Below are 17,832 nucleotides of genomic sequence, written 5' to 3' on the forward strand. Positions count from 1 at the left end.
TGTATATTATTTTGGTCATAGAATTTTGAGCATTTGAATCTGATACGAGTTTCCCCTCACTGTCTTGGTGCCGTAAGCCAATGCGTTTTTCATTAACTGACACCACAGTTTCTTCCTCCAAATGATACCCAAACACCCATTTCACCAATCAACAGTCACACGGCGATCAATTATTTGAAGTGACAAAGTAACAGTCGCCCATGCAATCATGATACCAACCGAAACGAACATTTTTTTTTAATTTGGCAACGCTAACATAATCAGTAAGAAAGTATGCTTTTTTTTAATCTCCAGCTACTGTGGTGCAGTGATCAACGCTCCTAACTACTAACCCATGAGTGCTTGTTCAAATCCGAGTTGAGGGAGTCGGTGCATAATCCATTTAGCTTCTCATTTTCCCTGAATGTGTTGAAAATCAGTTGTTGAATATAGTCTGTGAAAGCGAGCTGCGGTAACTCGCACGCCACAACCGGCTTTGTAAATTCACATGTATGGCAGACTTGATGGCCGTAGTACCAGTGTTTAGCGCTGAGACAACATGCAGTATTAGGTACGCCTGAGTTTATGCATGTAAGGATGCAGGTGTTCTTTTTAAATGCCATATATTACCATATATTACAAAACATAACTCCTTAGGATGGCATACAAATGCAGCAAAACAAAAAATGGTATGATGGAAGAGACAAAATCTCCCTTATGCATTATTATTTCCAGAGGCTTCCTTTACTTAGAGAAACTGCGGTGGACGTCTGTCATTATTTTCAGTCACACTTGTCATCGCCCGCCCCATCTCAGGTACTTATTGCAGCCCCATCAGTTCTATATAATCAGATTCACAGTACCTTTAGCCATGGCGTCAGGCATCGTCTTGACTTGTGACATCACCAGAGCTCCAGAACTTGTCTCGAACCTCACACCTGTCGGCACCAAGCACCAAGATTAGACGTGTGAATAGCTTATGTTCGCACCTGAGTATTTGCACACACTGGCATCACTTATCCTGAACATCAAAATACAAACATCTGTCCTAAAGGTCAAGATCGTCACCTGTTTTTCGTATTGTCACCTGTGTTGGGATTACACTAACACCATAACTTGTACTTCAGGTTCCTTCCCACCCCCCTCTCGTCACCTGTGCTGAGGATTATTCTGGCGTCATCTGTAGCTACTAGGCAGAAGGTTACAGCTACGCTACCCTTGAGGCAGGGATCATCAGTATCAGCATTAAGGGTCACACCACCATCACCTGTTCCTTGCATCCCACCTCCGTCACCTGTGTCTTAGGTCACCACGTCACCTCTGAGGGCGTCAGGCCACCGTTACCCGTGCTAGGGGGTTCGCCAGTGTCACCTGTAACGAGGGTCACACCACCGCCACCAGTGCTGTGGGAGGTCACACTGAGAGGTGTACCATGAAACATCCGGTGATGTTATTGATGAAGCCCGGAAGTGGCGGCCTGCTTTGAAAGAGAGAGAGAGAGAGAGACTGCATCCATAAGTTTAGAAAATTTGTGTCTTCAATACCAGCATGTTCTGTCCAGATTTTTGTGTCTATAAGAGTGCAAAACTGTTTGTCTGTTTGTGTGTGTGTGTGTGTGTGTGTGTGTGTGTGTGTGTGTGTGTGTGTGAGGGGGAGAGGAAAATGAGAGGAAATACCAAATGAAAGACAAGGCCAATATAAGTGTACGAAAGAAGAGGAGGCAAGGGGTGTGTGTGTGTGGGAGGCAGCGACGTGATAAGCGGAATGGGGTGAGACGTGAGGGAGTGAAGGAGAGCAGGAGAGGATACGGGAGAGTAGAAGTGGAGATTACAGTGTTGGCAAGGGATGGGATAAAAATGTGTCCGCCGATATCCCCCCTTCCCCCGCCCGTCTCCCTCACTTCCCTCCGCGTCATCACAAAACAAGGCTGGTCTTTGTGCCGGAAATCCTCCCTGCTTCCCCACACCCTCATCTCATTCCCCGCCCGACACACCCACTTCCCCGTCACTTTTGCTCCACACGCACCCCACCCAGCCTCTCCCCAACCCCATAACAACCCTCCCGTCTCTTTAATCCGGCGTATGGTGTGTACCTTGATGTTACGCCAGATTATTTAAACGTCGTAATGGTTTCTATTATATTATGTGGTTAGTGTGGCTTTTCAACTCCACTTTTGGGACAGAGTTAGTTAGAAGTGTTGGATTTTCACAAAACTAAGTCGGCATGTTACAAACTCAGACGTAAAAAGTTATATAAAGAATCAACAAAAACAAATAACGACGCCTTGAAAAATGGGTAAAAAAAGATAAATCGACCACATTATTGTTATGAAGACAAATACAACGTTAAAAATGAAACAGGCTTTAGCGTGTGCAATAAAAAGTTGTGCATTTCAAGATAAATTGGTCTTGCAGTAATGGGCAACATCCTCTCCTGTAATTTGATATGCTGCACGGGTCTTTAAGATACGGGTCACGAGTCGGCGCAGCCCGTGTCAGCAATTCAAATAATATACTAAATACAAGACGACGGGAGACATGAGGCGTGAGGCATAAAATAAAATGAGGACCTAGTGAGGAAAGTGTGGAGAACAGCCGTGTATAACGTTCTGCAGTGCGGCGTAGTATTGCGTTTCAGTATAATGTGATGCAGTGGAGTTGAGTGGAGTATAGTGTGGTACAGTGTGATGTATTTTTGTTGTATGTATATAGTATAACAGTAACCTAATGTATGCATGAGCTATGTATTAGAGGGACAAACAAAAGCACCGGTGACAGTTAGCTTACTATAATGACACACACACACACACACACACACACACACACACACACACATACCAAACTTTGCATTCATCACAATAGCTCCGCGACTTCTTATCATGACAAAAATCCTAATAGAGTCTAGTGAAATGTGTATACAGAGTGATGTTGTCATGTGCGGTTGTGTTGCGTTGTGAGGGATTGCGCGTCCCTGGTGCTCCGGAGGGTGAAAGGATTGCATGTGTTATATTGACTAACTCAACATTTCAGCGCAATCTTTATATATATATATATATATATATATATATATATATATATATATATATATATATATATATATATATATATATATATATATATATATATATATCGGTTATAGAAAAGATTTAAAAAAATTAAAATGAATGTGAATGAAAAGAAAGAAAGAACGTAATAAAAAAGGTAGAAGGGATGAGAGTAAGTAAAATACGAAAAAGAGAGAGTTAGAAGGAATGAAAGAAAGACTTTGGAAGAAAGGGGAAAAAAAAAGGAGGAAAAAACTTTTTGAGAGACCTTTCGACGGATAGAAAATAAAATCCAGAAATCTCTGTGAAACCTATTTTGAAACAGTACAAAGGAATTTCCCACGGCGGGGCGGGGAGAGGAGGCAGGGCTGCTGGGAGCCGAGGCGAGGCGTGGAAACTGTTCCTCCTGCTTCCACTTGCGTGTGTGGGTGTGGGTGGGTGGGTCTGGGATATTTTTTATTTTTACAACAAAGGAGACAGCTCAAGGGCACAAAAAAGGAAACAATAATAATAAAAAAAGCCCGCTACTCGCTGCTCCTAAAAAAAAAAAAAAAGGAATCAAAAGAGGTGGCCGAAAGAGAGGTCAATTTCGGCTTTACTATTATAATTTTCACTATTGTCGTTACTCATATTGTTGTTGTTGCTGCTGTATATCCCCACCACACGGAGTTAAAGAGTAAAGGCCAGGACAAAAGGCCTTGTTGAAATATCCACCTTTACATATCATTCCGTGTGCAAATAAGTTACTTATGCGGAAGTTGTCCCGACACTTCATGCAGGATATTATCGTCTATTTATCTATATATTTTAGTTTTACAGAGAACACGTCATTTCAGTCACGTGGTTTTCTTGGACTGCCTCTTATCGTTGGCTGACACGTTCTCACCGATGGGAAGGTTAACAAACAATGTGTATGGGAAGAGCAGAAGACACGACATTAGAAGGCGTTGCAAATGGTCATACATCATGGCAGTCACTATAAATAAAATTCGCTTGCGTCTTTAACGGGATGGGGCCGTTCAAGAGGCCCCTCAAGAGAGTCTACCGGCGCTGCAGCCAGCACCTAAAAATAAATAAATAAAGTTAGATAAAATAAAACAAAGGGTCATAGGTGTGTGTGTGTGTGTATGTGTGTGTGTGTGTGAGAGAGAGAGAGAGAGAGAGAGAGAGAGAGAGAGAGAGAGAGAGAGAGAGAGAGAGAGAGAGAGAGAGAGAGAGAGAGAGAGAGAGAGAGAGAGAGAGAGAGAGATAGTTTAACGAACTGATATGTTGTTATCAAGTACACCTGAGAATATCCTTGAGTGAATATCTCAAACTGATTAACTAGTGGGAAAAATCCAACAAAAGCCGACTGAATGATAGCGAGTAAATGATGAAATGTGACTTACTAAACGACAGTGACCAAATTGAAAACCCGCCCGTGTTTTAAGGGAAAACCGTCAGTATTTCCAGAGAGAACCCGAAGTTTGTCGGCGGTGGTCGGCCCCAGAGCATGAATGCTATGTGGGCAAGTGGAGGGAGTTTGGGAGTTGTTCCAGCTATTTGTTTGATTTCCTGTTTCCTGCAGGGGTGGTACGGCTACATATCAGATAAAGGTGAAAGTATAGTTGGGAACATACGTTAAGATGGGCGTGGCTTCGGTGCTCATCTCAGTCACATTGGCCCTTAAGCCTGTGGCGGGACACAAGGCAGGTGTGACGTCTGGATTACCATAGTTCACCTTCCCCAGGTTTCACAAAGTGCCGGCACCCATTTATCGACCAGCCCAAAAGGGAGGATGGACAGTTGGGTTGCTGTGCGCTGGCTCCCCGTGGTGGGATTCGAACCCGGGTCCTCGGATTCGTAGTTGCACCACTGAGATGCGTTCCGATAAATTCCGATAACGATAGGCCAGTATGGCGGGTGGTACTTTTTTGAGTGCAATAACGCTGTCATTTTTAGTATCGCCCGCCTCTGCGCAGCGAGAAGGGCGATTATGCTTTCGACGTTGTCCGTCTGTTTGTCTGTCTGCCTACCAAACGCCCTAAAAGCTGAATGTAAAGATTGGTCGACTGACAATATTAGTAGTAGTGCTGATGGTAAAATAAATAGTTGTAGTAGTTGTTGAAGTAGCAGTAGTAGTAGTAGTAGTAGTAGTAGAAGAAGTAGTAGTAGTAGTTGTTGTTGTTGTTGTTGTAGCAGTAATAGTGGTAGTAGTAGCAGTAGTAGTAGTAGTAGTAGTAGTAGTAGTGGAAGAAGTAGTTGTAGTGGAAGTAGTAGTAGTAGTAGTAGTAGTAGTAGTAGTAGTAGTAGTAGTAGTAGTAGTAGTAGTAGTAGTAGTAGTAGTAGTAGAAGTAGTAGTTGTTGTCCTATGTCTTAGGGGCACCAGACACTGGCCCAAAAGCCACCAACATCTCCAATATGGACTATGAAGCCACAGTGGTGGAGAGTGACATTAGGGTGGGTCGGGAGTGACCTGAGTAGGGAAGGAAAGGGGGATCTAGATGTAATAGATGATAGGTGATTTAGTGTCAGGTAGTATTAGTGATATGGTTGGATGCCACAGTCATTAGCAAACAGAGTTGGGGCTAATGACCTCCAAACTTTGGAGCTCTCCATGATTATGTGTGGGGAGAATAAACATGGGTGGAGGTATCATTTATGTAGTTGTTGTAGTAGTAGCACATTCTACTACTAACCTAAACATTCACCACCATATTTTCCTTGAATTCCCATTTCATTCTCAAAAACCTAACAGTACCTTCCTTTGTTTGACTCTACTTTATCGTACCCCCCCTACCCCCCCCCCCCCTTTATCTTGCAGACATCCTTAGCATCATCAAACTTCTCAGTCAGTTATGTCATGTCATTCCTCCAGTCTATACACTTTCTACTTTGGAGCTTCCAACGTCAGCTGCTCTCGTCTTCCTAGTACCGTACCTTCCTTCCATACACCATTAAGTCTTCTCCCTTACATTGCCATTTATCCCCATCTGACAATCATATAACTCGTACTTAATACGTTATATATATATATATATATATATATATATATATATATATATATATATATATATATATATATATATATATATATATATATATATATATATATATATATATATATATATATATATATATATATATATATATATATATATATATATATATATATATATATATATATATATATATATATTATTATTATTATTATTATTATTATTATTATTATTATTATCATTATTATTATTATTATTATTCTCGGAAATTAACAATTAAATTCGAAAAAAGTCACAGCATCATGACACCCAAAAATTATGACCTGAACATATGCCGGCGCCCCATGAAACGTGAGAGTGTACAGGTGTCTCACCGTGGGGTTTCGGGGTCACCGTGGCCAGTCAGGGTTCCCGACCCCCTGCGCCCAGCCAGTCCTTAGTCCTAGGTCCATGCTACGCTGCCGTGAAAGTCTGGGGGTCCACAGAGAGAGAGAGAGAGAGAGAGAGAGAGAGAGAGAGAGAGAGCACCGGAGTTATAGATAACGTATCTATTAATGTATACTCGTTATGGATTTTCCAAGGACTGGGTCAACACTCATCAGATATATAATGGCGATAATGACACCCTCTATTTTGCCTTTGCTTCCTATTATGCTGCATCATGCTGTTGGGGAATGAAGATATTTAACTGTTCATTTTCACACAAATAATTGTAAAAACTGACAACCTTGATAATCAAACCTGATACAGTTCGACGCAACAGTGATGAAGCAGCGTAACTCCTTTCACGTTGAGTTTAATGAAGATTGGTGAGTAGACAGTTTTTGTCAACGAGAGATTTTTTTATAGAGAAATATCCAGAGGCGAATTAGATATATAGATAGATATATAGATAGCGTGGGTGTGGGAGTGGGGGGGTGGGGGGTGCAAAAGAAGAGATGGAAATGAAAGAAAAACGCAGCAATATGGAAGTTTTTTTGTACAACAAAGGAGACGGCTCAAGGGCAACAAAAAGAGTGCAAAAACAAGACAAAAAGCCTGCTGCTCGCCGCTCCCATAATACACAAAAGTAAAGAGTAGCCAAAAGAGAGGTCAATTTCGGGTGAAGAGGTGTCTTGATACACTCTTCTTGAATGAGGTCAAGTTATAGGCAAGAAAAAATACAGACGAAGGAGGGCTGTTCCAGAGTTTACCAATGAAGGGGATGAAAGAATGGAGATGCTTGTTAAATTAACTCTTGCATAAGGGGTTTGGGCAATATAAGGATGAGCATGAGTAGAAAGACGTGTGCACCGGGGCCGCGGGAAGGGAAGAGGCATGCAGTTAGCAAGTTCAGAAGAGTAGTCAGCATGAAAATATCGATAGAAGATAGAAAGAGATGCAACATGGCGGCGGAATTTAAGAGGTAGAAGGCTGTCAGTAAGAGGAGGAGAGCTGATGAGACGAAGAGTCTTAGACTCCACTCTGTCCAAGAGAGCTGTGTGAGTGGAGCCCCCCCCCCACGTGAGATGCGTACTCCATACGAGGGGGGACAAGGTCCTTATAAATGAAAAGCATCTGTGCGGGGCAGAAGAACTGGCGGAGATGATACAGACATATATACAGTGATACAGATACAGGTACGATACAGTGCACAAATTTCTTTATCGCAAGAGATACACGGGTGCGTGGGAGGATGCACAGACTGTTTAAGACTGGGAGGGGAAGACGCGTGACCAGTCCTAGTGTCGCCGCCACACCATGAAGAGCCTACGTACAGCCTTCGCCCTCCTGGCCCTCGCCGCCCTGAGTAAGCGAATTTGTTTAAACCCTCCCTGAATGCAATCGCCTGAATCATATACAGCCGTGTGCCGCAATGGAAAGTCTTCTTTTGTTGCGGACCAAAGCAATATTGGATTTGATATCGAATATTGTTTTTTTTTTAGTACGAATGTTCCCACCACTGCCATATTTACCACCAGCCTTGGGTCCAGTGGCTCGAGGACACAGGCTTCTCCCCACCACCTAGCCCTCCTCCTCATGTCGTCTCTTTCTTTTTCTAGTTTATTGCTCTATTTGGTGTCGACTGTAATTGTTCATTTTATCAACACGTTTCCATTTTCTTTCACATTTGATTTACTAAAGCGAATATAAATTATTGACCAGCTAACCCGTCTGCTTTCTGCCTTCCAAGTAGTAGTATATATATATATATATATATATATATATATATATATATATATATATATATATATATATATATATATATATATATATATATATATATATATATATATATATATATATATATATATATATATATATATATATATATATATATATATATATATATATATATATATATATATATATATATATATATATATATATATATATATATATATATATATATATATATATATATATATATATATATATATATATATATATATATATATATATATATATATATATATATATATATATATATATATATATATATATATATATATATATATATATATATATATATATATATATATATATATATATATATATATATATATATATATATATATATATATATATATATATATATATATATATATATATATATATATATATATATATATATATACTCAGACAATTATTTTGTGCTTAATGTCTCCCGCATTTATCTCTGGGATGACTTTGTGTTCAACTGGTGACTACTCTGTGAGACTGATTCGACATATATTACCTGCATAGTACGGCATGTGGCGCGCTGCCCAGAAGCCGACCCTGCTCATCGGGTTGTCTCTGTAAAAGAGACAACCCTGAGTGGTGGAGGCGAAGTGACGCCCACAGAGTTCGTGGCTTGAGCAAGTCGATAGATCCTGCCAGGAGGTACTACGGATGAGAAGAGGGCCTGCATGGAGATTTGCCCGGAGGGATCCCTGGGCTTGGCGTCGTAGGGTGGGCAAGGCGAGGCGCCAACCAGTGTATGTCCCCATTGATTGATTGATTATTTTCCGCAGGTGTTGCGGGTCCCTTGGAGAGGATCATCGGTGGATCCTACACCAGTGATGGAGACTACCCTGAAGTGGTGAGTATTGTGCTGCTACCTGCATGTGTGTGTGTGTGTGTGTGTGTGTGTATGTGTGTGTGTGTGTGTGTGTAATTGACTAGAGTCTGATCACTCACTTGACTCGTGACTCCAAGCCTTCCTTGAATGATGTAGGAGATCTGGTGATGGATCGTTGGGTGCGGCTACAACATATCACACTCACACACCCGAGAAGCGGAACACAACCCCCGACTAACACCCGGCACCCATTCACTGGTGGGTGGACAATGACTGCCCATTCATATCCACTCCGCCCGGGAAATGAGCCCGGGTTTAGGTTGTGAGGGGAGCGGGCTAACCACTGAACTACGCAGTGTGTGTCGGGAGAGGAGGGGTGTGTGGGGGGGAGAAGGTTGTGTATGTGTGTACGTGAGGATTGGGTAGGATGAGCAGATTTTTTATTTATTATTTTTTTTTTTTAGGGTGGAAGGTCAAGTAAGGAAATCTGAAAAATAAGAGGATGTGCGTGAGACTAATTTGTGTTCCTTCATTCCTGTGTTGTTTTTGCTACACACATGGACGATCTCCTGACTCATTTTCTCCTGCGATGATGCTGTCTCAACTAAGTGCGGTCTGTTCCCCAATTCTACTCATTATACCAAGTTGTGATCATACCATGAGCAAAAAATAACCCTAGAAAATTGAGGTAAACTTGAAAAATGAAACCGTACAAAAAAAATCGTGTTTTCAAGTATATTTTCACAATTTATTTTCTATACCTCACCTTTATTTTTCCAAGGTATTTTTTTTGGTATGAACACTAATTGGAAAGGGACGTACAAACTGACAATTATACCAATGGAGCGAGAGTTTGTTCTCATTGTTTACCGAAGAGATGAAGCTCCTACCTCTATTTTTCAAGAGCATTCAGTGTTAGAAAAACTTGGCTCAGCATCCTTGAATGAGACAAAAAAATTCCGCAGCTTGAAGGGTAAATTAGCTCATTAGTTCGTCCAGATGAATGTGATTGATTTTATCTGGAAGAGGAATGTACATACTGATTAATGAGTATTCGATGGATGGAGCGGAGCTTTAATTCTTTACTGCAAACTCTTACGTTAAATATCTTGTGTTGTTCTTAGAGGTGTGTTTTGTCTCCTTGTGTGTATTCAGTTTCTTATGATATAGTTATGAATTTGTCGAAACCATTCAGTGTTTCTTACTGTTATTGTGGTCCTTGAAGTAATTCATTATCGTAAGATGTCTTCAGCGGTCATAATGCAGTTTGGAAAGCTATGAGGCTTGATAATGATAAAAAATAACAAAACTGAACATCTTAATAGTAAATGGTTAAAGATTTAAAGTACACACACACACACACACACACACACACACACACACACACACACACACACACACACACACACACATCTCGGCTCTCTTAAGCTAACAAATGTTATGTTCGGTGCAGGTGTCGGTGTACACAGACCCGCTGGTGGGCGGCAGACGTCACCTGTGTGGAGGCATCATCGTCAACGACAACCATGTGCTCACCACCGCCACCTGTGTCGAGGGGTGAGTTATGCTCCTCTTTTTGTATTATTATGGTGCTGAGCTTTCTTGAGCGGCGAATCGATACTGTGTGATTAAAATTCCCGTAAGGCTTTGAGTCACTTTGACCTGGGTGTCATGAACTGTCCATTTTCAAAAAGCCTAAATTGATCAGCGCGGTCTTCTCCTTCTCATACTAAAATTCACTTCAAAATTCACATCATTTTTATCATTATATAGTGACCATCGGTCTTAACACACACACACACACACACTATAAAAAAAAAAAAGTTAACCTTCCATACCTTTTCTTTTTCATATTTATACCCATTAATTTCTGCTTTTCTCAAGTACCAGCACATAATGTAAGAAACTGACAATTCCTGTTTATAATACTGGGAGGACCCCGCGACTTGCCCGCGTCAGAAGAGGGGCAGTTCAAGGACACGTGAAGAGGTCATCTTAAATCTTGACTTAATCCAGAGTGTAGCCCACTGCCGCCCGTGTTCGGTTATGCTTGATGAAATTTTAGCTCTAGTGTCGGAACATACACGAAGTCACCAGAACAACACTAATATAGACTGTTGTTTTTCTGTGAAATTTAATTGACTTGGTTCACAATCTAGTGACTTAACTTTTCAGACCTACAAAAGCAGTGCCAGACATAACATGTCTTTAGACAGTTTATTTGTTTCTTAGAATTATAGCGCTATGTATCTACCACATTGTGTTTGTCTGTTCCCCACCAGTGAGGGTATGCTCTACCTGCACGTGATGGGCGCAGGCTCCAACCTCGACGGCACGTCAGGCTACGAGGAGTACAAAAATGTCAATGAAATTTTCATCCACGAGAATTATGAGGCGGTGACACACACGAACGACCTGGCTATTCTCCGGGTGAGGAGGAAAGGAGACTTGAGTATTGTACTTTTCCATAACAGAAATGGCTGTCAAAAGCTCAGTATTTTTCCTATGTTGTAGTTTTGTGTCACCAACTTCTTTATCTATTCATATTTTATACGTTACGCTTGTTGATAAAGTATGTGCCGGTGGACACATCTCACTGCTCATTTTCCTTCTTACCCTCAGCTCAGCCACAATTTCGTCTTCGTTAGCGGCCTGATATCCCCCGCAGTGCTGCCTCCCCCTGACACCCCAGAGCCAGCCACTGGCACTGTCGTGACGGTCGTGGGCTGGGGCCAGGACGGGGTAAGTAACACGCACGAATATTCCTTCTCACGCCTCACGCACATCCAACCATACGGGTTACTTAATCAATTTCTGCCTCATCACAGACATTTCTTATATATATATATATATATATATATATATATATATATATATATATATATATATATATATATATATATATATATATATATATATATATATATATATATATATATATATATATATAAATATATCACCTCTCGCGAGCCCCCGGACCACGCGGCAGAGGGGGGCGGCCGGTGTAGCGTGAAAAACAGTACCCGTGATAAACTGTTGCCTCCCATCTGCGCATATGTGGCTCGGCTCGGCCATTCTGCTCCCAGACATGGCAGAGCACGGAGGCCTCGCGTCTCCCATCACGCAGTGCCTGATCTTGATCTTGATCTTACAGGTAACTTGGGATTTCTCCCAAGTCAGGCCTTTGTAAAAAATTATAAAAAATTGCACAGAAAGAAACAATACCCATCATACATTCTACACCCTACTCCTAACACACCACATTCTCTCTAGGAACTGTTTCACTGCCACAATCCTCCTCTAAGTGTCTCCCCACACAGCCTCAGCTGCAGGAACTTCCATTCTTTCCCTGTCCTTTCAACACTCTTATGAGTGTTGTTTGGCTTCGCTAGAAGTTTGATGCGGAGGCTGCCCGGTCAAGGTTAAGGTCGACCAGCTAGCATGGTGTAATGCTTTGGCGCTTGGAGGAGGGGGAAAGCTCTCAAGGGGAGGATGGCATCAGTTTTCGGCCTACTAGGTAACACGCACACACACTTACACACCCACAATCTTTACATTTAAGAGGAGGGTAGTGCAGGCGAGTCCGGTTGCCCCTCTCAAACGAATTTTCCCCGCCCGAGTTGTTTGGAGAAGTGGATGGAAGTCCATCTTACGTAGTGGGCGGTATTCTCCAAATAACTTGGGTAAGGTGCGTCCTACATGGTGTAGGGCTGTGGCAGCGTTAATAGACTCCTTCAAGTATTATACGAGACGAGCGAGGCTTCTTGCCCCGCTCATAAGCAGGCAGACCAGTACCAGCCCGCGCTGCACACGAGACAGAGAGAGAACAGGGAATTAACTTGTCTCCCCTTAGAGAGTCTGGACTCAGGTGTTAAAATCACGGGTCGCAGCTGCGGCCGTGCTGTCTGTTGCGGAGATTGGAGTCGGCAGACGGAACTGGTAGTTGGTTCTGAGCATGCTCCTTTCGTTATTTGTAAAAGTGGCGACCTCGCCTGTAATATTTGAGTTTTTCTATTAACGTCAGTGCTATCAGTTACCTAATTTTGCTTATTGTCAGTATTATTGTTAACTTTTACTATGGTGACTCCTGAACCGAGCGCCCCAGGTAATCCTCGCCCTGAGTCCCCGCTGGAGGAGGTGATTCCGAGAACACCTTCCCAGAGCAGCGGCAGAATGTCTCTTACACCTGAACCAATCCGACCGTCCAGCCTTCAGTTGTTCGATCCACTTCCCCTTCTGCCTAATGCCCGCCCTTCTGCACCCACTTTTGGTTTCTATGATGGGGCTCATTCTACTCCGTTGGGTCCGGGAGTGTTGGCCCACGAGGCTCAACTGCAGTTAGAGTTGAGGAAGTTGGAGATGGAGGGGAGGAGAGGACTCAGAGGAGACAGGAGAGAGTGATGGAGAAGGTTGCAGTATGAAGAGACGGAGCGACAGAGTTGGAGAAGTCACGGTTAAAGCTTGGGATAGACTCGCGTAGAGTAAACCCAACAGTGACCTGGGAAGAGACTCCGGAAGCTAGTTTCATTAGGAGTTTGAAGCTAGTTCCGCATTTTGATGAGGAGAAAGTGACGGAGTGGCTCGTAAGGTTCGAGAAGAAGGCCCGGGAGTTCGAGTGGCCTCGGCAGAGATAGGTGGGACTCGTGGCTATCAAGCTGAAGGGCAAGGCACTGTCGGCGTACGACGGAATGAGGTGGATAACCTGGAGGACTACGAGGAGCTCAAGACGGTCATCTAAAAGCTTATGAACTCTGGCCGGAGGCCTACAGGCTAATGTTCAGAGGGGGCCGCAAGAGAACTACCGACACCTACGTGGCATGCACTCGTCACCTCGAGAAGACGCTAGATAAGTGGTTGTTTAGTGAAGGGGCTGGTACCTACAAGGACGTAAGGAAGTTAATCCTCATGAAGCACTTCACTAACATTGCTGACAAGGACATCGGACTATAAGAAATGTGCAGAGAGGGACAGAAGCTCTTAATAAGATGTGTTTTGGTATGAGACAAGGGAAGTGGATGCAGTGGAATCCCGCCTTCTATGTGTTAATATTGTGGTCGGGGAGTGTTATGTAGACAAATGAACACGTATACAAAAGATAATGAAAAGTTAAGTCACCACTACACACAAATATTTTCAATGATAATACGGACTACTTACCTTGACCTAACTAATCTTGACCTTAACTCTGATGCACAGCCAGACGGAGTGATCCAGAGCCAGCAGAAGGCGGTCAACCTGACCTACATGTCCCAGGTGGAATGCGCCGATATCTACGGAATGTTCGTGCAGCCCAACGAGGGGTGCTTGCAGAGCACCGAAACGGAGGGAGTCTGTGTGGTGAGTATGCCTGTTGGTCTGTCTGTTTGTCACTGGTTCGTGGGATGAGTTTATCTCTTTTCAATTTTTCTTTTCATAGTATTGAAGACTACAAAACCGATACCTTTTCAACAAATGCATAGTGTCAACGTTTAGAGGCTCGCAGCACATGTTTTCGAAGAGAACTTAGAAATATGAACGTCCGACTTTCCTCAATACCTGACATCTCGAAGTGACGAGTCTGGTGAAAATCTTGAAATCTGTAATTAAATGTACTGCTTTGACTTTTTTGTGTCCTAGATTCTTCATCATGTCGGAAAGCTTGCAAGAATATGGCAACCCCACTTTGGGCTCACACAGATGGCCTATAAATGGAATGTTCGACAATGACCTTGACTTCCATCTATTGGGTGCAGGCGCGACAAATGTATGTGCTGGCTGGAATCGATAACTAATATTCCCACTTAATTAACCAGGCACAAGGGCTACGCAGCGTGAATGGGCCAAGAAGTACTTGTTCTGTACTATAGTGTGTGGGATGTGGTCTACCTTTCTATCTACCTATCTATCTATCTAAAAGTATTCTCTAAGGCAGTGGTTCCCAAACTTTTTTCTGGTCGTTACCCACTTTTCATACATGATCCTTGTCCATCACCCCCCCCCCGCCCCCACCCCCCCCAACCATAACCCGTGACTACAGTGAGTGTCTACATTCCTTCATTCTGATGTTGGCTTAAGTTCATATAACACTGAAGTATTCACAGGTGGGGTCAAACTGATTATATGGGGAGGCACACACGGTGATCAATGTTACAACTGTGAATGTGTGGATAACTGTGAATAATTTGAACATCCTTGCTGATACTCAAGAATCAAGACCAGGTTATCATACAGAATCCGTAGCTTAGGAAGCCTTAACACTATGTTGAGTTAAAATTATCTACTACCCTAAAACATCTCCATGTCTTGTTTTATGTCAAGAACACAGAATCAGATAAAACAAGGTAATAACACAGACGAAAAAAAAAAATGGGACGCATTGCTCACGTCCCTGGCAGCAAGACATTACACAAACCTGAGCTGAACCTGTAAGCTCCCTCCACTAGCTGCCTACCCGCTAAACTCCTTTGGTGTTATCTGTACATAGCCTCAGAATATGGCCCCGTGCATTCTGTTATATGGCACCCCAGGGAGCCATGTCCCCCAGTTTGGGAACCACTGCTCTAAGGTGTGAGGTTGATGGCAGCGGTATGCAACCATGCCTCTTTTCCCTTTAATGACTTTTCTCACGGATTCGGAAGTCATGGTATCCAGTAGGACCAGTACCCGTTTTAAGGGAGATCGTCAGTGCGTGGATGGCTGTGTGGAATATGAGCGATGTGTGTGTGTGTGTGTGTGTGTGTGTGTGTGTGTGTGTGTGCTTTTTCCACATTTCTACATATATGCACGACTTTGGTTTCTGTTTGCTGTTTGAAGTTATGATGATGGTGGTGTGCATAAAAAAGCAGATTAATGTTGATGATGATGACTGATGAGTATGAAAGTGATGATGATTGACTAGATACTGGCATGATATTATTAGTATAATCATTAGTAGTAGTAGTAGTAGTGTTAGTAGTAGTATTGTTGTTGTTAATAATAAATATTATTATTATAATTATTTTTATTAGATTATTATTATTATTATTATTATTATTATTATTATTATTATTATTATTATTATTATTATTATTATTATTATTATTATTATTATTATTATTATTATTATTATTATTATTATTATTATTATTATTATTATTATCATTATTATTATTATTACTTTTGTTATAAATTATTATTTATTTGGCGTAATTGTTGTTCATGTTGCTTTTGTTGTTGTTGTTGTTGTTGTTGTTGTTTTTGTTGCTTTTGTTGTTGTTTTTGTTGTCGGCGCCGTCGTTGCTGTCGATGTCGTTAAGTATTATTAAATTTTCTCAATTATTCATACGGAGCATTGCAGTTTTCGTCTTTTTTTTTAGGTATCTTTTTTTTTTATTCCCAGCCACGTTTCTTACATTCGTCTTTAATATTAAAAATGCCACTCTGCCTAAGTCTTCCAGTGACGTAGAATGATCACACTGACTGTAGTCCGCACTTCTTTCACTCCTACATTTATTCCGTAACATATTTACGTCTATTTCAGCAACAACACCCTTGTTTTCCTATCACTTAGCTCAATAACGTAACATATATTGTCACATACACTCGTCTTCACCCTTCCTCATCTCGGCGCACGCACAAAGTCCTCTCAATTCATATTAGGGGGACGAAGGCGCGTTGGTCCGTGCCGCCGATGGGACCGCGTTGGCTATGGTGTCTTGGCATCTCAGCTGTAACGACTACCCGGCTGTGGTGAATCTTCTCGCTCCTTACTACGACTGGATCGTTGGCCACTTCGAGTCCTAAGTTTGCCGTGTCACCAACAAGGAGAGACGAGCAGCATCGTGTCTAATGGAGAAGACCGAGTAACGCTTCGAAGGCATGTTTCGTTTATGTCAAAAAATGGTGAAATTATTAAAGTAGACATAAAACTTACTTGTAGAGTTTTCGTTATCCCTAAAAGTACACCATGATTTTTTTTTTTTATTTACACATTAAATAAACGATATCAGGTATATATCTTAACTCAAAATGCCCCCGTGGTGGTTTTTTTTTTATTTTTTTTAATCTCTGTAGACGTATTCAGCATACGTTCCATCCATACTCGACCAGACTAGGTATAAATACACACTTCTGCCACCCTACGTGTCCATTCATCCCTACCTAGAAATATGTTGGCATTGCATATGGAGAGAGAGAGAGAGAGAGAGAGAGAGAGAGAGAGAGAGAGAGAGAGAGAGAGAGAGAGAATTTGAGAGTTAATTGATATAAATAGACAGATAGATCGACAGATGATTGGATGGGTAGACGTCGGACTAGTGGTAAGCGTGCAGACCTGGTGCTTCAGAAGTGGTCCAGTCCAGGATCTAAATAAAGATCTTTATATAGATCTTGGTCCAGTCCTGTCTCAACCAGCTGGCAACGCTCAACGAAGGCTGAACGCCACCCACATGCTGTCCATACACTCGTCACACAAATATAAAGTCAGTTTGTGTGGGGCCCGAACCTCTTTACATCGCTGCTGCATCACCTCTAGTACATCACTCCCTCATATGCTATCTACGTGCTACTTGGAATTGTGTATCAAATATTCTGTATATATTAAAGAAGATTTGTCAGCGCTAAGGACAGGGAACTCCCCGACTGGGCGCCGCCCGTATTGGCGTCATAGCTGAGTCGGACTAAAGTAAATTTTACCCGCTCTACTAACGAGCTGTGGCTACAAAGGCCCGCCTTGAGACCGTACCGGCGATAAGGATCGCACAGAAATTAATTACACACGGGGGAAAACAATTTGATGGCAGTCATCACGAGTGGTTGACTCGTTATCCCCA

At 42.1% G+C, this 17,832-nt stretch overlaps 2 protein-coding genes across 9 annotated transcripts in view; one reads left to right on the forward strand and one right to left on the reverse strand.

Moving 5' to 3' along the window:
- LOC127009632 (uncharacterized) overlaps positions 1–9,294 on the reverse strand; it is a 15,720-nt gene extending 6,426 nt beyond the window's left edge. Inside the window, exons 1-3 of one of the 8 annotated variants that reach the window (XM_050882883.1) lie at positions 6,742–6,850; positions 6,375–6,471; positions 843–917 (exon numbers count right to left, since the gene is read on the reverse strand). In XM_050882883.1, the coding sequence (XP_050738840.1) occupies positions 843–882 (40 nt within the window). In that variant the 5' untranslated portion in view covers positions 883–917; positions 6,375–6,471; positions 6,742–6,850. Of the gene's footprint in view, positions 1–842; positions 918–1,132; positions 1,436–6,374; positions 6,472–6,741; positions 6,851–9,162 lie in introns of those variants that run through there. The other 7 variants (XM_050882884.1, XM_050882879.1, XM_050882878.1 and 4 more) reach the window with 7 other exon arrangements.
- On the forward strand, positions 7,657–16,933 carry LOC127009634 (trypsin-1-like). Its single transcript, XM_050882886.1, has 7 exons — positions 7,657–7,789; positions 8,997–9,064; positions 10,497–10,600; positions 11,326–11,473; positions 11,666–11,785; positions 14,240–14,380; positions 16,661–16,933. The coding sequence occupies exons 1-7, from the start codon at positions 7,741–7,743 to the stop codon at positions 16,802–16,804; spliced, it is 774 nt and encodes a 257-aa protein (XP_050738843.1). The 5' UTR covers positions 7,657–7,740; the 3' UTR covers positions 16,805–16,933.
- The last annotated feature ends 899 nt before the right edge of the window (positions 16,934–17,832 follow it).

This window comes from Eriocheir sinensis, chromosome 41 (genome assembly GCF_024679095.1).
Source record: "Eriocheir sinensis breed Jianghai 21 chromosome 41, ASM2467909v1, whole genome shotgun sequence".
Taxonomy (NCBI): domain Eukaryota; kingdom Metazoa; phylum Arthropoda; class Malacostraca; order Decapoda; family Varunidae; genus Eriocheir; species Eriocheir sinensis.

Excerpts from the sequence above, each read along its gene's own strand:
- LOC127009634 (XM_050882886.1), top strand. The coding sequence starts at position 7,741 with ATGAAGAGCCTACGTACAGCCTTCGCCCTCCTGGCCCTCGCCGCCCTG. Across the intron at positions 7,790-8,996 it reads CCTGGCCCTCGCCGCCCTGA|GTGTTGCGGGTCCCTTGGAG; the intron begins GTAAGCGAATTT and ends TATTTTCCGCAG. Across the intron at positions 11,786-14,239 it reads TGGGCTGGGGCCAGGACGGG|CCAGACGGAGTGATCCAGAG; the intron begins GTAAGTAACACG and ends TCTGATGCACAG.